We start from the raw sequence: 22,761 nt of genomic DNA, 5'->3' as shown, positions 1-22,761 counted from the left end.
GATGCACTATTTTCTAGTCTCGATGCATGTCAGTTCCCTGTTGTTTGGGCATCAGTCACAGTTCTTTGAATCTTTCCTAATGGAAGGTAACCTGATAAGTACCACAACTGTTGAATGCCAAACTTGTTCAGTTATGCAAATTGCACAGTAGCGTAAATTTAATGTGCAACTCACACCATAGCCATCGTATTGTGATTCATCTGTCATTTGTAGCCAAACCCATTTATGTTATGATGCTTACAGCGCCATGTGGTGCAAAAATTTTCATTAAGTTTTTTTTTTCTTTTTTGTCTCATAATGTTTCCCCCTTCTCTGATAATATTCTGTTCAAACTTGATGCAATTCTGAGCAGTGGTTCTTTTTTTACAATCTTTTGAAACTGGAACTTTAATTACCGGGTATAATCACCTTGTATTTCTCCTTCATGTTTTAATCTTTAACTGTATTTGTATTACTACCATAATCAAAACATACTGTGGTGGTTGCCTGTATTGCAAGGCAAAGTTGCAGTTGTCAGTTGGGATACTTTTCTAGAAGCAGCACATACTGCAGATTATTAATAGGACATAATTATTTAAATTTTATATTTATGAAATACAGTGATTTACCAACAAGTTGTGTGCAAATATAATGTGGACTTTGGACATTAAATTTGAGAATGGACAGATCTTTCCAACCTAGTCATTATATTAGAAACTTACGGCACAGGGTGGAATGGCTTTTTGCTTCTGTCACTCTGTGACTGTTCAACTTTGATTGTCTGTGATGGAGATTCAACTTTCACTCCATAGAAGTGCAAGTGGAAGCTGCTAATCTTCTTAAGCCCTTCAGCTGTCTTCACAAACTGGGCATCACCTTGCAGTTGTGCATGACAAGTAATCTACAATAAAGATGTTTTTTTTATATATAATACAATTCTGAGTCAATAATATTTTCAGACAAAGTGCATTCTGAGAAGAAAAATTCATACTTACTTGAAAATGATTCTTTTTCTGACACACAAAGGCTTCATCTGGGTTTGAGAAGTTAAAACCCTTATCAGCATCAACCCGGTATGTTGTTACACCCCTGGATGAAAGAGTAACTTTATTCATTTGGTAAATTAGTGTAACAAAATTATGGGCATGCTATGTCACAATGGCTAAAAATAGCTTCCAAAAACTACAACTAGACCCTTGCTTACCTAGACTGTATGTCTCATGAATGAACACCTCCTAGTACTAACTGAAGAAACAGAAACTTTTTAAAAGGAAAGAGTGTCATATGATGTTGTTGGCTGATGTACGTCAAGGGGCAGATAGGGATGCCTAAACAGAAAGGTTTTTTTCCTTCTTGCACAATAACTCCTCCTCCCTGCTGTATGTATGTGAGTTGTGTCTTATGTACATATACTTAGTATAGGTGACTGTGAAAGATATGTTCACATGTGGTGTCATGTTTTTGTTATATGTTGAATGAGAGTAGGGAGAAAATGAAACCCAGGAATATTTGGCAATTTTTTGTAGTGATACTTAATCTGTAAATGCAAGGAAAATGCAACAAAAAAATTAGCAAACACATAACATTTTGATTCAGTGCAACTGGACTTCATTCATGTGTGTTCTCACTGCTGATTTAGACTGTCTGCCAAATGTGAATGTACTATGCATCACAGAGTAAGTCACTTAACACAAAGAAGGTACTTTGTAACTGATGACATGTCTTATGAACTGTGATCCTCTTCTTATAATGAATAAACAAATACTGTACTGATCACAACTTTTCATTTACCAAATACCACTTTCAAGCTGCATCACACATCATCTTCAGGTCTGTTTTACACAACTGTGGACAAACTGTACTTTGTGGTGCCAGACCTGAAGATGATCTGCAATGCAGACTGAACCAGCAGTCAGTAAATAAAAAGTTGTAATCCAGATGGTGTTTATCCATTCCTTAAAAAGAAGGTACAGCTAATTTTCATGTTTCTATACAAATAAAAAACCACAACTTTTACTTCTAACTTCACTTTCAAGAAGGCAGAATATGGTCATCTATGCCTCCTTTCAATCTGCAGAATGTAACATGATCATAATGGAAGAATAATGCATAATGTTCAAATTGCCATTATACAATGAAATGGTTCAATAAATTTCAAAGACTTGCTTTGTTTGTGGTTTTGTTAAGATTCAGCAAATAGTAAGTAAATACATGCATGGATAACAACTGAAATTGATGTTTCGTACATAAAATATCTAAATAAGGAATAATAATAAGCCAATATAGCTAACACATTGGTGATTATACCAAACACAATAACAGGATCACTCATACAAATTCTGGTTGGCTCTGCATAGTAGTACCAATCAGTCTTTGTGAGGTACAAAACACCAATATTTCACTTTCACTTACAGTTCTTTGAGATTCTGATCACACAACATATGCCAAGATGTCTGCTGGAAAGGCTGAAATCGAATGCATTGCTGGTACATTCCAGAATCTCCAGATACATCTAAACTGTATTCATCATCCAAAAATGTTGTTTGATTTGAGTTGGAATCTGGCGACAACTCTGAAAGAAAAGAAACTAGTTTCATTATGATGAATAGCAATAGATACAGCAGTTTATCTTAGGATATAAAACGATCATACAAGTAAGAAAACAGAATTGAATTCAAGCATTAGATAAAAATTTACATAATATTACGGCTAATGACACCAAGTAAAGTGAACAAAATCAGTGGATTCTAGATTACATTCTTTCTTTAGAGATTTATACAAAGTGGAACACGTTGCGCAATTAAGAAGTTCGAGTGTTTCTTGCCATGAAGCAGGAAAAAATAAGTGCCAAATTATTAAACAAACTATCAACAAGTTGTAACAATAGAATACAAATGATGGCTACATGTGTGGTCATATCATTACAATGACGTATATTTTCATAATTTACTGGCAATGTCATTTTAACTAACTCTGCCAAACTATTTTATAAACAGCTTACAAATAAAATTAACCTTATTGTACAAACTTGTTCATGTTTTTGTCTGTCTATTTTATTTCTATCAGATGAGCTTTCTCTCACTCATCCTCACAATAGGTGGGCCCCTCTCTTCCTACAGTCTGAGCAATCTGCTCCTCCTTCATAATATTACCCAATGTATCCCTCTTTTCTCCCTGAAGAAGGACTAAAATGTAACTTTCATGCTTTTTTATGTGTCTGTTGGCAGTACTGCAATTTCAGCTCCCGAACATAAGAGCTTGCAAGCAATTGTGTCTCCTTATAATTTTAGAGATGATCAAATTCTTCTTTCCATATAGCAGAGTTGCTGAGTCACAGATAGGCACAACAAAAAGAATGTCAAACAAAGCTTTTGGCCAAACAGGCCTTCGTCTGAATTAAACAAAACACACACACACACACACACACACATATATATATATATATATATAGGGAAACATTCCACGTGGGAAAAATATATCTAAAAACAAAGCTGATGTGACTTACCGAACGAAAGCGCTGGCAGGTCGATAGACACACAAACAAACACAAACATACACACAAAATTCAAGCTTTCGCAACAAACTGTTGCCTCATCAGGAAAGAGGGAAGGAGAGGGAAAGACGAAAGGATGTGGGTTTTAAGGGAGAGGGTAAGGAGTTATTCCAATCCCGGGATCGGAAAGACTTACCTTAGGGGGAAAAAAGGACGGGTATACACTCTCGCGCGCACACGCACGCACACGCACACACACACACACACACACACACACACACATATCCATCCACACATATACAGACACAAGCAGGCATATTTAAAGACAAAGAGTTTGGGCAGAGACATATATATATATATATATATATATATATATATATATATATATATATATATATATATATATTCCATGTGGGAATATACCCAAAGTTTGGTACAGATTTATTGATGACATCTTCATGATCTGGACTCACAGTGAAGAAGAACTCCAGAATTTCCTCTCCAACCTCAACTCCTTTGGTTCCATCAGATTCACCTGGTCCTACTCCAAATCCCATGCCACTTTCCTTGATGTTGACCTCCACCTGTCCAATGGCCAGCTTCACACATCCGTCCACATCAAACCCACCAACAAGCAACAGTACCTCCATTACAACAGCTGCCACCCATTCCACATCAAACGGTCCCTTCCCTACAGCCTAGGTCTTCGTGGCAAACGAATCTGCCCCAGTCCAGAATCCCTGAAGCATTACACCAACAACCTGACAACAACTTTCGCATCCCGCAACTACCCTCCCGACCTGGTACAGAAGCAAATAACCAGAGCCACTTCCTCATCCTCTCAAACCCAGAACCTCCCACAGAAGAACCACAAAAGTGCCCCACTTGTGACAGGATACTTTCCGGGACTGGATCAGACTCTGAACGTGGCTCTCCAGCAGGGATACGACTTCCTCAAATCCTGCCCTGAAATGAGATCCATCCTTCATGAAATCCTCCCCACTCCACCAAGAGTGTCTTTCCGCCGTCCACCTAACCTTTGTAACCTCTTAGTTTATCCCTATGAAATCCCCAAACCACCTTCCCTACCCTCTGGCTCCTACCCTTGTAACCGCCCCCGGTGTAAAACCTGTCCCATGCACCCTCCCACCACCACCTACTCCAGTCCTGTAACCCGGAAGGTGTACACGATCAAAGGCAGAGCCAAGTGTGAAAGCACCCACGTGATCTACCAACTGACCTGCCTACACTGTGACGCATTCTATGTGGGAATGACCAGCAACAAACTGTCCATTTGCATGAATGGACACAGGCAGACAGTGTTTGTTGGTAATGAGGATCACCCTGTGGCCAAATATGCCTTGGTGCACGGCCAGCACATCTTGGCACAGTGCTACACCGTCCGGGTTATCTGGATACTTCCCACTAACACCAACCTATCCGAACTCCGGAGATGGGAACTTGCTCTTCAATATATCCTCTCTTCCCGTTATCCACCAGGCCTCAATCTCCACTAATTTCAAGTTGCCGCCACTCATACCTCACCTGTCATTCAACATCTTTGCCTCTGCACTTCTGCCTCGACTGACATCTCTGCCCAAACTCTTTGTCTTTAAATTTGTCTGCTTGTGTCTGTATATGTGTGGATGGATATGTGTGTGTGTGTGTGCGCGAGTGTATACCCGTCCTTTTTTCTCCCTAAGGTAAGTCTTTCCGCTCCCGGGATTGGAATGACTCCTTACCCTCTCCCTTAAAACCCACATCCTTTCGTCTTTCCCTCTCCTTCCCTCTTTCCTGATGAGGCAACAGTTTGTTGTGAAAGCTTGAATTCTGTGTGTGTGTTTGTGTGTCTGTCAACCTGCCAGCACTTTCATTTGGTAAGTCACATCATCTATGTTTTTAGATATATTTTTCCTACGTGGAATGTTTCCCTTTATTATAACCATATATATATATATATATATATATATATATATATATATATATATATATAAAAGAAACCTTTCACCCGACTCCATCAACCTCCTGACCCCACCGACACCCCGCACCCCTACCTTCTACCTACTACCTAAAATTCACAAACCCAATCATCCCGGCCGCCCCAATGTAGCTGGTTACCAAGCCCTCACAGAACGTACCTCTGCCTACATAGATCAACACCTTCAACCCATTACATGCAGTCTCCCATCCTTCATCAAAGACACCAACCACTTTATCTAACGTCTGGAATCCTTACCTGATCTGTTACCCCCGGAAACCACCCTTGTAACCTTTGATGCCACTTCCTTATACACAAATATCCCACACGTCCAGGGCCTCACTGCGATGGAGCACTTCCTTTCACACCGATCACCTGCCACCCTACCTAAAACCTATTTCCTCATTACCTTAGCCAGCTTCATCCTAACTCACAACTTCTTCACTTTCGAAGACCAGACATACCAACAATTAAAGGGAACAGCCATGGGTACCAGGATGACCCCTCATACGCCAACCTATTTATGGGTCACTTAGGGGAAGCTTTCTTGGTTACCCAGGCCTGCCAACCCAAAATTTGGTACAGATTTACTGATGGCATATTCATGATCTGGACTCACAGTGAAGAAGAATTCCAGAATTTCCTCTCCAACCGCAACTCCTTTGGTTTCATCAGATTCACCTGGTCCTACTCCAAATCCCATGCTACTTTCCTCGACGTTGACCTCCATCTGTCCAATGGCCAGCTTCACACGTCCGTCCACATCAAACCCACCAACAAGCAACAGTACCTCCATTATGACAGCTGCCACCCATTCCACATCAAACGGTCCCTTCCCTACAGCCTAGGTCTTCGTGGCAAACGAATCTGCTCCAGTCCTGAATCCCTGAACTATTACACCAACAACCTGAAAACAGCTTTCGCAACTCGCAACTACCCTCCCGACCTGGTACAGAAGCAAATAACCAGAGCCACTTCCTCATCCCCTCAAACCCAGAACCTCCCACAGAAGAACCACAAAAGTACCCCACTTCTGACAGGATACTTTCCGGGACTGGACCAGACTCTGAATGTGGCTCTCCAGCAGGGATACGACTTCCTCAAATCCTGCCCTGAAATGAGATCCATCCTTCACGAAATCCTCCCCACTCCACCAAGAGTCTCTTCCCGCCGTCCACCTAATGTTCGTAACCTCTTGGTTCGTCCCTATGAAATCCCAAACCACCTTCCCTACCCTCTGGCTCCTACCCTTGTAACCATCCCCGGTGTAAAACCTGTCCCACGCACCCTCCCACCACCACCTACTCCAGTCCTGTAACCCATAAGGCGTACATGATCAAAGGCAGAGCCATGTGTGAAAGCACCCACGTGATTTACCAACTGACATGCATACACTGTGAAGCCTTCTATGTGGGAATGACCAGCAACAAACTGTCCATTCGCATGAACAGACACAGGCAGTGTTTGTTGGTAATGAGGATCACCCTGTGGTAAAAATGCCTTGGTGCACGTCCAGCACATCTTGGCACAGTGTTACACCGTCCGGGTTATCTGGATACTTCCCACTGACACCAACCTATCAGAACTCCGGAGATGGGAACTTGCCCTTCAATATATTCTCTCTTCCCGTTACTCACCAGGCCTCAACCTCCACTAATTTCAAGTTGCCACCCCTCGTACATCACCTGTCATTCAACAACATCTTTGCCTCTGTACTTCCACCTCGACTGACATCTCTGCCCAACCTCTTTGCATTTACATATGTCTGCATGTGCCTGTATGTGTGCGGATGGATATGTGTGTGAGTGTGAGTGTATACCTGTCCTTTTTTCCCCTCTAAGGTAAGTCTTTCCGCTCTCGGGATTGGAATGACTCCTTACCCTCTCACTTAAAACCCACATCCTTTCGTCTTTCCCTCTCCTTCCCTCTTTCCTGATGAAGCAACCTTGGGTTGCGAAAACTTGAAATTTGTGTGTGTGTTTTTTATTGTGTCTATCTACCAGCGCTTTCCTGTTTGGTATATATCTTCAAACCACAGCGAGGTGTATGGCAGAAGGTACATCTCATGTACCAGTTCTTAGGGTTTCTTCCCATTCCATTCCCGGGTGGAGCAGGGGAAGAATGATTCTGTGAATCCCTCTGTGCATGCAGAAATTATTCTACTCTTATCTTCACAATGATGCAAGTGTGTGTGTGTGTGTGTGTGTGTGTGTGTGTGTGTGTGTGTGTGTGTGTGTGTGGGTGTGGGTGGGTGGGTGTGTGGGTGTGTGGGTGTGTGTGTGTTATTCCGATCTGATGAAGGCTGGTCTGGACAAAAGCTTTGTCTGACACTCTTTTTGTTGTGCCTGTCTGCAACTCAGCTACTCCACTATATGGTGAGTAGCAACTATCCTTTTCATAATACTGTCATTATTCCATCCTGGATTTACCACGGTTTGATTTCAAATTCTTCTTTCTTAATTTTGGACTTACATAAACTGACAAACGTTTAAGACTCACTGGTTTCTGCACCTTTTGTCTCTGTCTGTCTTGATCCAGATTTTGACTGACATTTCCTTTCCCTTGTAAATTGACAAATGCCACCCTTTTTTATTCCTATTTCCTCTTTATTCCTGATGAAAGAACTATGAAAACTCTAACAGCTAGATATTCCATTGCATTCTGTAATTTGTTTGATGAACTGTCTTGTTTCATTTCCTAATAACAAAGCAAATGGTGACTGGATCCAAATATTGTTTTGTCATTTGATATTTTGTTCCAATAATCATGTCAAATAAAATGTATTATTTACTACCTCTTTAGTTGTTTGTTTCTGTATGTTAGACAGTTTCTCTGTGAGATATTTTACTGCTTCTCAAACAAAAGAATTAATAAATACCGTTGGAAAATACAATAAGTTTAACACAGAATTTTATGGTTACCGTAGTGAGCAATAGCCAGCATCTACTGAGCTAAAAAAGTTACTTTTTTATCTATCAAATATGTTAGTGCTTAATTCAGTGTACTTCTCTGAAGGCCCTTCCTTTTGATGAGATTCACAGATCATAACGAGTGAATGAACGAATGAATGAATGAATGAATGACTAAATGAATAAAGAGTGAGAAACGAAAGGAATGCAAATCATATTACACTGTGGTCGCAGACTGATTTTAATGGTTAGATGATGAAAAACGTTGAGGAAAGAGGATGGACAAACGAAATAATAAAAGTTACGAGACAATGAACGTAGCTCGAGAAAGTGGAAGCATAAAAATTGTGTCAGCTGTAACGAGAAAAACAAAAACTAGGTTTATAGAAAGGACAATATATCTCTATAGGAAAAATAGAAATAAATAAATCAGCAGGCTTGTCATTCAGTTCATAAATGGAATCACAGGCAATAAGTGTGTGCACAGAATTTACTTTACACATCACACCACATGCAATAATTGGGAGCAGAGTTCTTCAGTTTAATCAGGAGCAGATTTCTTCAATTCCTAACTTATTAAGACTTTTCTCAACCATTATGGAACCCACACTGCTATTGTTTAACTGTCAAGTGCTATTCTATTACTTTCATGGCTTTGAAATCAAAGTTTTGTTTTTGTGCACTGTTAATCACACTTTACATCATTTATGCTTGTATCACTATTTCACTTTTTTAATTAGTATTTCTTTTTTTTCTTTAATTTGTGACTGCAAATTATATAGTTTGATAAGTTAATTGGAACTATGAATGGCAAGAAAAGGGTTTATTATACAAATCAAATTGAAGTTATTGATGTTGATTGTTAACCCATTGGGAATATTCCAGCTGCTGAGCTAGGAAGGAATTATCTCTGATTAAATTAACCTGTAACATTTTGTTGACTAGCTGTGAGTAATATGTGTACCCAATAGCTGACCAAAATAGATACTGTGAACAGTATGTGTGAAATACAGTGTTATGTTTCTTTTATTGATTGAGGTGAGATAAGGCAAAGGTGAAATATGACACTGATTCACAGCATACTTGTTTTGAAGTACCAAGGTGGCAGCTGGCTTTATATACATTGAACATGCAGGCACAAAAGTTGTATTCACTTTGAGATAACTGGATAATCACGTTAAGAAATTGTGGCCTAGAAAGAAGTTGCATAATCTTGCTTAAAACCTGATGCTGTATGCATATCACTATGCTCTAACTGCTTTGTGTAGAATAATTTCATGTATTTACTTTCCCGATTATGTTGTACTTTGGATCTCCACAGGTGACAGGCTATGTTAGCTCACTCGTGAGCAGAAATCAAGGAAACTGTTTGTACCATAGGGCCGTGTCTACTAAAGCACTGCAGTGTAAAAAATATTTTTTATTTTAGATGTTCTGCTTTCTTATAACTGATATGAAGTTTTTATCTCCTCTTTAAACTTTCTGAGTAATGAAGCTAAAACTAAAACCTAGTATTACTTCAAGGATTCCACTGCACTTCCAAGGAATTAAGGGAGAAATAGATTTCATGAGAAATGAAAAGCATTATTTTAGCAAACCAGATGGCAAAAAATGTATGACCTGCTTGGAATAAATCAATTACAGTTACAAAATAAGAGAAAAAAGTCACAATATCTGCTCAGTTTTAATCATAACTCCGTTAAACACTGGCAACTGAGTTATAAAATACAGGAATATGCAGCAGCATAATTTTTACACATTTAGTGAAAGATAACTGACAACTGATGCAGCAATAGGTGTCAAACAGCAACACAGATGGATAGCAGATGAAATTCAAATACAGATAATGAATCAAACAGTGCAATACAGCACCAAGCTACAACGATATTTAGGACATGACAGCATGGCAGCAGAAGACTTAAGTGTCCTACTGGCAAATGTAGTAAGATTTCTTATCATGTCAGAGATAAAGTAAGACATTAGTAAGAAAAGTTCAGCACTTTATATATTACCTGGCTCTTGTTTCACAAGCAGGCCATCCTCATTAAGGCGCCTCTTCTTTGGGAGGGGGGGCTGTGGGGTTGCAGATGCCGAGGCTTGCAGGTCAGAATACACGGCAGTCACGTGGTCTCCACCCGGGGAGAGAGCCAGTGTGGGGGGTCCAGGCACCAGACCTGCTGTCACATCAAAGTAAGTTATCATCTGCCTAGTACGGCTTCCAACACAACTGTATTAGAAATAGAGTTAGAGTGGTAGCTGTCATAATACTCTTTCCGTTTCAAAGTGTCTCACAAAAAATTCACAATATAAATCAAAGACCAACCACTCAATTGAAACACCATTCTCCTGCATTTTTCATCTTTCTTCAGTAGAGTTGGAATGTGATGTTTCTCGGCAAGTGGCAAGTAAACCTCTAAACTTTGCAGCAATTTAATTTGAGCAGGTTTTTATTTATGAAAGGAAAAGTTGATCTATCAATAAGGAAAAGGCAAACTTAACATTGCCTATGTACAGCTACACACACAAATCTAATTGATCACAGATAGATAGAGGTGGTGGAGGAAATGGGATTATTCAGATATTTGGATCAAAAGTCACCTGTGCCTGACCCTTTAATAGTACAGATTTCTCCAACCATTTATGATCTGTCCTATAAACTAAAAGAAATCTATGAATCAGGAGCAAGTGAATCTGTCAGGTTGTATTTTGTTGTTGTTGTTGTCTTCAGTCCTGAGACTGGTTTGATGCAGCTCTCCATGCTACTCTATCCTGTGCAACTTTCTTCATCTCCCAGTACTTACTGCAACCTACATCCTCCTGAATCTGCTTAGTGTATTCATCTCTTGGTCCCCCTCTACAATTTTTACCCTCCACGCTGCCCTCCAATGCTAAATTTGTGATCCCTTGATGCCTCAGAACATGTCCTACCAACTGGTCCCTTCTTCTTGTCAAGTTGTGCCACAAACTCCTCTTCTCCCCAATTCTATTCAATACCTCCTCATTTGTTATGTGATCTACCCATCTAATCTTCAGCATTCTTCTGTAGCACCACATTTCGAAAGCTTCTATTTTCTTCTTGTCCAAACTAATTATCGTCCACGTTTCACTTCCATACATGGCTACACTCCATACAAATACTTTCAGGAACGCCTTCCTGACACTTAAATCTATACTCAATGTTAACAAACTTTTCTTCTTCAGAAACGCTTTCCTTGCCATTGCCAGTCTACATTTTATATCCTCTCTACTTTGACCATCATCAGTTATTTTGCTCCCCAAATAGCAAAACTCCTTTACTACTTTAAGTGTCTCATTTCCTAATCTAATTCCCTCAGCATCACCCGACTTAATTCGACTACATTCCATTATCCTCGTTTTGCTTTTGTTGATGTTCATCTTATATCCTCCTTTCAAGACACTGTCCATTCCGTTCAACTGCTCTTCCAATTCCTTTGCTGTCTCTGACAGAATTACAATGTCTTCGGCGAACCTCAACTTTTTATTTCTTCTCCACGGACTTTAATACCTACTCTGAATTTTTCTTTTGTTTCCTTTACTGCTTGCTCAATATACAGATTGAATAACATCGGGGAGAGGCTACAACCCTGTCTCACTCCTTTCCCAACCACTGCTTCCCTTTCATGCCCCTCGACTCTTATAACTGCCATCTGGTTTCTGTACAAATTGTAAATAGCCTTTCGCTCCCTGTATTTTACCCCTGCCACCTTCAGAATTTGAAAGAGAGTATTCCAGTCAACTTTGTCAAAAGCTTTCTCTAAGTCAGGTTGTATCGAGTGTCTTAATCTGTCACCAAGTAATAAGTTCATGGATCTTGGTTGTAGATCATGTAGAACATTCCTGACATTATTTTATACAGAATAATAGTAATACACCAAAGATTTTGGAAAAGTTTCATCTCCATTTACGAAGAAAGTTTATGATCTGTAAAAATTATCATTCTGCTTTGGTCATAAAGAAAACACCTCAGCAGCAACAAACTAAAAGTACATCTCTCCCCTTTGGTCACAAAGCAAAATCATTAGCAGCAACAAACTAAAAGTACTCATTTAGTGTAATTTTATGTGCAGACCAATGACATTTTCTAACATGTACTGCTGTGTCATGGTAGTGTCTGACTTCCTATTTGTGTATTTGACTATATGTGTGGTGGAGGTTTAGGGGAGAGCATGTGTGTGTCACACTGATCTCCTGTTGGTAAATCAATATCTTTTGACAAATGCCATAATAAAATCCACATAGTTATTTTTTTACATTACTTGAATAAATACAGCAACCAACCACTTTTAGAGTAGCTTTTTTATCCCAAGATGCCGTTCAAACTTACACTCATCTTCAGTTGACAAATACATTTGTATTTTCATCAGTATACTGTTTTTATTGATGATGTAACGAAGATGGGTGAAAGCCTAAAACATGCCTTGACGCAAGTAAACCTGCACAAAAAGTGATTCATTTTTTATCTGTTTACTACATCAATCCACAGCCATGGAGTTACACCATACAGAACAAATTTGTTTATATTCAGTAAAACTTGTGCTGTCTATTGTGTTAAAAGAGCTGTTGTAGAACTAGAGAATAATCAGTTTTTGACAGTATAATGTAACTGGATAGATAAAAAGTCTACTCACCAAGTAGCAGCAGGAGAACACACATATACAAGGGTGAGTCAAATGAAAAGCTTAAACTTGTTATAACAAATCGAAATTTTGCGCTGTTATCCGGTAAGTTGGTAAGCGTGCTACAAACAGCATGCAGAATGGCCTGCAGGTGGCAGCATACCATCACAGTATCAGTATAAAGATGGCTGCCCCACTTGTGACTTGCACCAGGGAACAACAGCGTTCTGTTATTCGGTTTTTGCATAGTGAAGGTGTGAAACCTATTGAAATTCATCGATGAATAAAGGTTCAGTATGATGATGCATGTTTGTCACAGCAGCAAGTCTACGAATGGAGTAGGAAGTTTGCAAATGGTGTGACTTCAGTGGAAGGTGCTCCTCGTCCAGGTCAGGCACGAGTTGTGACTCCACAGAACATTGCAGCAGTTGAAGCCATAGTGAAAGAAAACCGCCGAGTGATACCGAATGACATTACAGCATGTTTACAGATTAGTCATGGGTCAGCACACCACATTGTGCATGATGTGCTCCAGTTTCACAAACTGTCTGCAAGGTGGGTGCCACAGCAGCTGACTCCTGAAATGAGAGAGCGACGTATTGATGCTTGTGAATAACTTCTACGGCACTTTGAACGAGAAGGTGATGGCTTCCTTGCAAGAATATTTACTGGGGATGATACCTGGGTTCACTTCCACCAACTGAGAATGAAGAGAGCGAGCAAGGAATGGCGCCATTCCTCATCACCAAAACCAAAGGAGTTTCGAACAGAACCATCAGCAGGGTAATTATGCTGACTCTCTGTTGGGATGAAAAAGGCGTCATTTTGGAGCATTACATGCCTAGAGGGACCACTGTCATCAGTGCATCATACACAGATCTCCTAAAAATCATCTGCAGCCTGCAATCAAATCAAAGCGATGTGGATTGCTGTCAGCAGGTGTCCTTTTGCAACATGACAATGCAAGGCCCCACACTGCCTGTACAACAGTTGCAACAATCACAGACCCGCATTTTGAGTGTTTTACTCATCCACCATACTCACCAGACCTTGCCCCAAGTGATTTCCATATGTTTGGACCACTTAAAGATGCAATGGGAGGAAAGAAGTTCCGTTCTGATGATGAGGTATGCCACGCGCTGCACGAGTGGTTGCGCGGACTACCAAAAGAATTTTTTTCTGAAGAAATTTATGTACTTTGTAAGCACTGGAGGACTTGCATTGAGCATGGGGGGGGATTATGTTGAAAAGTGATACAGCTTTGTATCACTTCTGCACAATAAATAATATTTTAAATAATATTTAAGGTTTTCATTTGACTCACCGTTGTAAAAAAAGGTTTTACATACGCAAGATTTCGGAGTCCTTTTCATTGACCCATCTTCCTTTGTCCTCAAACCCTTCTGCCAGAAGAAGGAGCTACTCGCTCCAAAAGCTTGCACATGTAAAATCTTTTTTTATGTGTGTGTTCTCCTGCTGATGCTTGGTGCATAGATTATTTTTATCTATCCAATTACATTATGTTGTAATACTAGGTATGTTTGCTCACCAATGACTGGTATTTGCTGCTGCTGAGCTGGTGTTGTGGACGAAGCAGGCCGCGGGCTGGCAGGAGTTTGCTGCTGCTGCTGCTGCTGTTGCTGTTGTTGCTGCTGCTGCTGCTGTTGTGCCACAAGCAAGGCAGCAGTAGCAGCTGCTTCTCCCACATGACCCACTGCTAGAGTCTGTTGTGGTACCTTGCCACCTGGTAGTCCGATGTGTGGCATGAACAACGGAGGAGCTGGAGATGGCTGACTGTGGTGCTGGTGTGAATGTAGGTGGGGCTGATGAAGCAACAATTCCTGTGCCAGGCTAACACTCGATATAGGTTGTGCGTGGGATGGCTGTTTTTGATCTGAAAAAAGAATAGTATCTTAAGCAGTCTCTGCAATTAAAGATATAAAGTCAATAATTTTTTTCATATCAAATTACAAAATTATTACAAGGCCAAATCAATTTTCCAACTTGGTTGTAACACAATCACTATAATTTGTCTCATATAATCAGCTGATTTTAGTGATGTGCCATTTTGAAGTGCTACTCCTATAGTTATGATTTTACTCCATCACCCTGTGTAGGTGTATACAAATGTGTGTCTGTCATTTTAATGAGTAACTGCTGTCATAGTAGACACAAACAACAACATCATTCCATACTCATCACTGATTTAAAATAATTTATGCAAAAAATTGCATGTCAGATTGCAATTTCATTTTTCAAATGGACAATGCATTTTGGCAGAATGCCATCATCAGATCAAAAACTTAAAGAATAAATACATCATATTATGTCAAATAAACTTTAGGCTGTGGCCTGACAGGAGTGGTCAGCTGCTGCTGCTGCTGCTATTGATTCATTGATATTTTAACAGTATAATGAAAAGGACAGTGGCTAACAAGGCATTTGTGAAAAATAAACAACTCTCTCTCTCTTCTCTCTCTCTCTCTCTCTCTCTCTCTCTCTCTGTGTGTGTGTGTGTTTTTTCCGTTGTTTGATTTCATTGACATTTTAGTTTCGTGAAGTACACAGTTTTACATTTCTGAACATTTAAAGTAAGTTTATTGTCCACCTTTCACTGACTGAATATTTGTTGTGCTTTTTTTATAGGCAGGTGTGACCTGAGCTTTATTCCAACTACTGGCCAAATATTTATTTGTGTGAGGGTCTGATGATATATTATGGTTAAAAGAGGATCTACCTCAGACACTAATTCTGTATATAATCTGATGGGAGTTCCATCAAGACTGGCAGCTTTGTTCAGTTTTAGTAATTTGTTTCTTGTGCTCTCAATGACACGAAAAACCTATGTCACTCATGTTCACTGTAGTAGAACAATTATACAGGGGCAGAACTCCTGAACTTTTCTTTGTAAAGGAAAATTTGTAAATGAAGTTCAGAATTTCTGGTTTTAATATGGTCCACTGACAGCTTTAACATATGACCAGAATTTCTGTGAATTTTGTGAGAGGTCTTTTGATAAAATTCTGATGCAGCAATCATCAAAGGCTTCACACATTGCCCTTTGACAGTCAAGTTCATTCTTTTTATACCTCTCTATCTATAGCTCTATGCTTTATTTGGTTATGGCCCTAATCCTAACTATCTCTTCTAAAGGGTAGAGCTATGTCAAAAAGGGCCTATGTTCTGCACTGATCACTATGTTGCAATTGTTCAGTATCTGTTTCATAACTTCTCACCAAAGAAGTCTTGGCAAGAATGTATTGTAGCTAATATAAAGGGATAATATGTATTGACATCTTCCAGCAACTCAACTAATAAATATGTTTCATATGATGAAACACATCAAGTTGGAGTTTAATCCATCTGCTATATTTTCTGCTGCCAAGAATTTTTTTTTCCAGTTTTCATTCAATATATATTGAGGGTGCATACGTAATATACCATATGTACAGGAATATGTAAAAATTGTTATTTATCCAAAATATCATTTAAACTTACAGCTCAGTTGTTTATATTTATGTTTGTGAGTGTAACAATGCAGTTGGTTTTACAGAGTGCATCAGTAATTAAAAGTACACCTAATTAAAATTATGACAACATTATGTAATACAAAAAACATTGTGAGTTAATAAGCACCAGAGGGGGTATTTTTACCATTTATTCAGCAGTAGGCACTCCCAACTTATTGAGAATGTATTCACAATTAGCTGAAAGTAATTAACTTATGAAACAACTGACATTACAAGTGTGGACCCTCCTGTTTTCAGTCGCCTATTTTGTTTTAATGATTGCAAGATCTGACCTCTAATAGTATAATTTTATTGCTGCAGACAACACCACTCACTAATGGATTCAGTCAATAATTCAGATATCTAATACTTTAGAATCATAAAAAAATTATTTCAAGACGGATTCCATACTCATAAACAGGGGCTTCAGAAACCATATAATAATAATGTGCCATGTACTTTTGCGAATTACTAACCTGAAACAAATTTTATGAACCAAACAAAAGAAAAACCTTAGAATCTGTGCCAAAGAGCAGAATCTAACCTAAGAGAATTTCAAAGCATTGTGTAATTTCAGAATCCAAATCATGTTCTTAAGCCTGTCTTTAAATAGGCACCGCTACCCTAAAGTCTGCAGCTCCTGAATGGCCAGCACAAAGACAACAATTAATTGTCGGACTGTGATATAGTTCAAATCAGAGCAGTATACTGTAAACACGTCAGATCACATCAGATTTTTACACAAATAACATCTATACATCAGTTAACATTAAAGTTCGTGATCAGTGAGCACACATAAAACATTAGTATGTCAGTTCATGTGGAAGTCTGCATGTTGCCTAATGCTCACAATTCTATGTCAGTTTAGGTGAAATTCCATGCTTGATAAAATACGTGCAAAAAGGGTGTCTGTAAGGAATATGAACTCTACGTAATTCATGGTTGTATCTAATGAACCTCAAGTGAACATCCAAAATGAAAGTGTTAATGATATCTTAACTATGTGTGCTGGACTGTGTTACTTAGGCTGGTAACAATACTGCACACCCTTTCGAGTGCACCGATACAATCATATTTCTGTCATCACATATTCTGCCACTGTGGACTTTAACCAAATCTATGACATTGCTTAGTAGTTAGGTGATTCTACTTCTTTATAAGATTACAAAGAAGGAGATGCACTTCCATTTACCTGTGTGTACTGTGAGTTGTGAAACTGGAATTGGTCACCAACTACTACAGTGCAAATATATTCAGATGAAACTCCTTTAAAACTCATTTTGTGTCCAGTTTACATCATTTGAATCTCTCCTAGTTGCTGTTAGTTCTCAGTATATTATTCCAGTTCAGTGAGATATGAGACTTGAAGATTCTTCAAAACCAAGTGCAACAAAACAGCAGGTAAGCAGAATGTCTCAATATAAAGCACATATATACTGAGGTCACACCCCAAGTCACTGGATACCTCCTAATATCATAGCGGACCTCCTTTTCCCTGGCGTAGTGCAGCAGTTCGATTTGGCAGGGACTCGACAAGTCATCGGAAGCCCCAGCCATCCATTATTGCGAAAGTCCACCTACTTAGCTGAGTAGTAACGTGCTTGCCTCCTACGCAGCGGGCCCGTGTTCGATTACCGGCTGGTTTGGAGATTTTCTCCGCTTGTGGACTGGGTGTTGTGTTGTCCTCATCATCATTTCATCCTCCTCACCAGCATGCAAGTCACCCAATGTGGCATAGACTGAAATAAGACTTGCACTCGGAAGCCAAACTTCCCTGGATGCCATACGATCATTTCATTTTTTCATCGCGAAAGTGTTGCCACTGCAGGATTTTGTGCATGAATTTACCCATATATTATTCTGTCCCATCAATGTGCAATGGAATGTCAGGTGATCTGGGTGGCCACATCACCCGCTCAAATTGTCCCAAATGTTGTGGCACAGTGCATTGTCATCCATTAAAATTTCATAGTTGTTTGGGAACATGATTCCATCAATGGCTACAAATGGTCTCCAAGTAGTCAGATGTACCCATTTCCAGTCAATGATTGGCTCAGTTGAACCAGAGGCTCTAGCCAATTATCTGTACACACAGCCCACACCATTATGGAGCCACCACCAGCTTGCACATTGTCTTGTCGACAACTTGGATCCACGGCTTCATAGGGTCTGCACCACACTTGAACCATATCATCAGCTCTTACCACCTGAAATTGGGACTCATCTGACCAGGCCACTGTTTTCCAGACATCTAGGGCCCCAACTGATATTGTCATGAGCCCAAGAGAGGTGCAGCAGGTAAAGTCATCCCGTGAGCAAAGGCACGCATGTCAGTCATCTGCTGCCATAGCCCATTGTTGCCAATTGGCCTGTCCTAACAGAAGCATTCGTCGTACATCCCACATTGATTTTCTGCAGTTATTTCTTGCAGTGTTGCTTGTCTCTTGGCACCAACAAAAGCTACTGCTCTTGGTCATTAAGTGCAGGCCATTTGCCACTGCATTCTCCACGATGAGAGATAATGCCTGAAATTCGGTATTCTTGGCACGCTCTTGACAATGTGGATCTCAGACTATTGAAGTCTCTAACAGTTTCCTAAATGGAATGGCCCATACATCTAGCTCCAACTGCCATTCAATGTTCAAAGTCTATTAATTCCCATCATGTGGTTGTAAAAACATTGGAAACCATTTCACATGAATCACCTGAGTATATAATAGCCCCACCAATACACACTGTCCTTTTATACTATGTGTACATTATACTACCGCCATCTGTATATGTACATATTGCTGTCCAATGACTTTTGTCACCTCAGTGTACTTCCAAGGGAAAAATAGTTCCTCATTAAACCTAACAGTATATACCACTATCAGGCACTAGAAGAAAAGAAGACACCCACATTGAGCTTACAGACTTGATTAAGGTGCAGGAGATCCAATGAAAAACAAGGTCTTGTAAATAAAAAATGTAGATATATCCTATTGAAAAGGGTTATCTTACACTATAGAAGAGTTTCTGGTCAACAATGTTTAATATCTTTACACTTGTAACATATAGATTCATCTTCAGATTGCTGTGTGTGCGTACTGGTATGTGTATTATTACTGTAAGTGAACATAAACATAGTTTTTTATTTTTATAAGAGAACCTGCCTAACACATACAAATATTGAAGTATTTGATTGATTACTAATACTTATTTAATCCCTTAATATGTTATATCATAATTAGAGCAAGGAGCTTTTAAAATCTTCTCATTCCATACCCTGTGATGTGTTCAGAACATGGGTCTACAGAACACAAAATAAGCAAATAAATGTATTTAATATATATTTACCTTCACTAGTGAAACCTACATACACAAACATTCTCTTGTTGCTCTGCCACCCACCTTAACCACAACACTATTTCCTCTTGCCAAATTTCTTCTCCCCCCCCCCTCCCCCCTTTCTTCTATTGATAAAGAGTCTTGGCCTGTAGAAGCTTTTTCTTTTCCCTGTTGTATTACCATTTACAGAGTGATGACAAGCAGGTGATATCCAATTATAAACCGATATCCGTTCTCTCCATATTCTCAAACAATTCTGAGAAGGTAGCTTATGAGAAACCGCATTTTGTGACTTTTCAACTGTACATAATTCTGTACAGAAAAAGCAATATAAATGTCACAAACTCAGTTCTAGTACAGCTAAATCAAAAACTTCTCTTTTGGCATTTTCTATGACCTTGATAAGGTCCTCAATTGTTTGGCTTGTCAACTCTAACCCATTAAAGGCAACCCTCCTAGCATGGATAATACGTAAGAATACATAGCTGACAACAAAATAATATAACATGTATAGATGAAAAAATCTACAGCCAAGCAATGACAGGAGAAAATAAGTAAAAGATGTGAAAACATGCTAGTTTCCAGAGCCAATGGTTTCTTCTCCTGGCAGAAGGGATGAAGGGAAAGGAAGAAGGCTGAAGGAAAAAGGACTGGTGAGGTTTATGAAATGGCAAGTGTTATGGGAAAGTCAGCCATAAGCCCAGATCAGGAGAGACTAATTGGACAGGATGGGAAGGAAAGACTGATTCTGATCATTCTGATCAATCCTTTCTTCTCATCCCATCCAGTAAGTCTCCCACAGACCCAGAGTTCTGAGCAACTTTTCCGTAACTCTTATCTAAACCTCACCAGTCTTTTCCTTCTTCCCTCTTCCTTTCCCTTCAACCCTTCTGCAAGATGAAGGAGCCACTGGCTCTAAAAGCCTGCACTTTTCCACAACTTTTATGCGTTTTCTTCTGCCAGTGCTTGGTGAGGAGATTTTTCATCCATCCGTATTATATTTCCAAACATTGATTATTTTCATTGATAACTGATTATTTTCATTGATGATAAGGTACGTCAGACTGCTCTTCTGCGTCCGGTCCCCTAAATGTAGTCAGCACTACATTTTTGGTGACCTGTGGACCCCAGAAAAAGCTGGTTGTCTTCTTTGAGAACACATTCACAAAGGCATACACAGTTCTAGGAAGTTATATAGCCTACAATAAAATTCTAGACACAGTGTGATATTAAAGGTAGTATTTCTCTTAATGCCCTATTTATCTCATGTACTAATACTGAATTTATTATTTTTCAAATGAATTTAAATAAGTACAAAGAGAGTATATATAAAAGTAACTCACGAGATGTCCTGGTCGTTGGATCTGGAGGGGAGTATGGTGGCTCAGATCCAGAATCTGGGGGGCTGTCTGGTAAGCTGTGACTATAAAACAAAATAAAGAAAATTGTGCATCACACAGGCTTACAACTTTTGCATTTATGAAAATTTGTTGACATACACTGATGAGCAAAAACATTATGACCACCCACTTAACAGTATGTTGCTCCACCTTTGGGACACAACACATTATGAGTCTGCATGGTATGGACCTGACAAGTCCTTTGAAGATTTCTGGAGATATATGGCACCAGAGGTCTACACAGAGGTCACACAATTCTCATAAATTATATGTTGGAGGCTTTTGGGTGCGAAAGTATCCTAGATGTGTGATCAAATCAAGTGAATTTATTGGACAAGGCATCAATGTGAATTCACTATCACACTCCTGAAACCACTGTAGATGTGACATGGACAGTTATCCTGTTGGAAGAGGCCTTCGCCATTGGGGAAGACATCAGTCATGAAGGGCTCCTTGTGGTTTTTTCATAATGTTCACAAATTCCACAGTTGTCATGGTGCCTTCAATTACTACCACAGGTCCCATGGATGCATAGATGGCTGTCCCCCATAGCAAAATGCTGCCCCACTGCTCCATACTGGTGAAGTACACATTTCAAGCATCCATTAACAGGAATTGTGACATATCTGGCAACAATTATCAACCTGGCATACCAAGAAATGTGATTATCTGACCAGTGACACATTTCCACTACGCCATCATCCAATCACAATGAACCCATGCCCACCACAGTTTTAACCAATAACGTCATTCAGTCAGCATAGGAAAACATAGCAGTCACCTGCTGCAGAGTTCCACGTTCAAGAATGTGTAGTGAACACCATGCTCCAAAACACTTGTGCATGCTCCAGCATTATACTATGTCATCAGACATGTTGCAGATCAACACCTATGCTTCTTTATATAGAGGGCAAGTCTCTGATCTCCATGTTCTGTGATGAGGCACAAACATCCAAAACCTTGTCACCTACTTGTTGTTTCACTGTCGTTCAAACACTTTCCATAGATGCTCGCATCAGTGACATGGAAACAGCTGACCAGCTTTGCCATTTTCAAGATACTCATTCTCAAGTGTCGGGCTGTAACAATCTGCCCTTTGTCAAAATCACTTACGCCAGCAGGTTTCACTATTTGTGGCCAGTATTGTCAACAGTAAGATTTCCCACTTATCTCTACTCATCTTATGTACTTTCCCTATTGCATCACATACCCACGAAGCCACCAGGCAGCAATCAGTGTTGGGATGGGCAGTGGTCATGATGCCCTGGCTCATCAGTGTATACACATTTGGAAGTTAATAACAATAATAAGGACACTGAAATGGAAAACTAATACATAAACTCCAGATTGAAATTTTCACTCTGCAGTGGAGTGTGCGCTGATATGAAACTTCCTGGCAGATTAAAACTGTGTGCCCGACCGAGACTCGAACTTGGGACCTTTGCCTTTCGTGATCAAGTGTTCTACCATCTGAGCTACCGAAGCAAGGCTCACACCCCCTCCTCACAGCTCTACTTCCGCCAGTA

The 22,761-nt window shown here is 39.6% G+C and overlaps 1 protein-coding gene across 6 annotated transcripts in view; it reads right to left on the bottom strand.

The window, feature by feature from the left end:
• Positions 1-22,761, bottom strand: part of LOC126203301 (myelin regulatory factor) — a 345,177-nt gene that overhangs the window by 73,885 nt on the left and 248,531 nt on the right. For 5 of the 6 annotated variants that reach the window (XM_049937560.1, XM_049937558.1, XM_049937561.1 and 2 more), the window contains exons 4-9: positions 21,179-21,258; positions 14,546-14,890; positions 10,372-10,536; positions 2,392-2,551; positions 975-1,068; positions 702-880 (exon numbers count right to left, since the gene is read on the bottom strand). In XM_049937560.1, the coding sequence (XP_049793517.1) occupies positions 702-880; positions 975-1,068; positions 2,392-2,551; positions 10,372-10,536; positions 14,546-14,890; positions 21,179-21,258 (1,023 nt within the window). The remainder of the gene's footprint in view (positions 1-701; positions 881-974; positions 1,069-2,391; positions 2,552-10,371; positions 10,537-14,545; positions 14,891-21,178; positions 21,259-22,761) is intronic. The other variant, XM_049937559.1, reaches the window with a different exon arrangement.

Source organism: Schistocerca nitens, chromosome 9 (genome assembly GCF_023898315.1).
Source record: "Schistocerca nitens isolate TAMUIC-IGC-003100 chromosome 9, iqSchNite1.1, whole genome shotgun sequence".
NCBI classification, from domain to species: domain Eukaryota; kingdom Metazoa; phylum Arthropoda; class Insecta; order Orthoptera; family Acrididae; genus Schistocerca; species Schistocerca nitens.
This window is presented reverse-complemented; position numbering and strand designations above follow the sequence as displayed.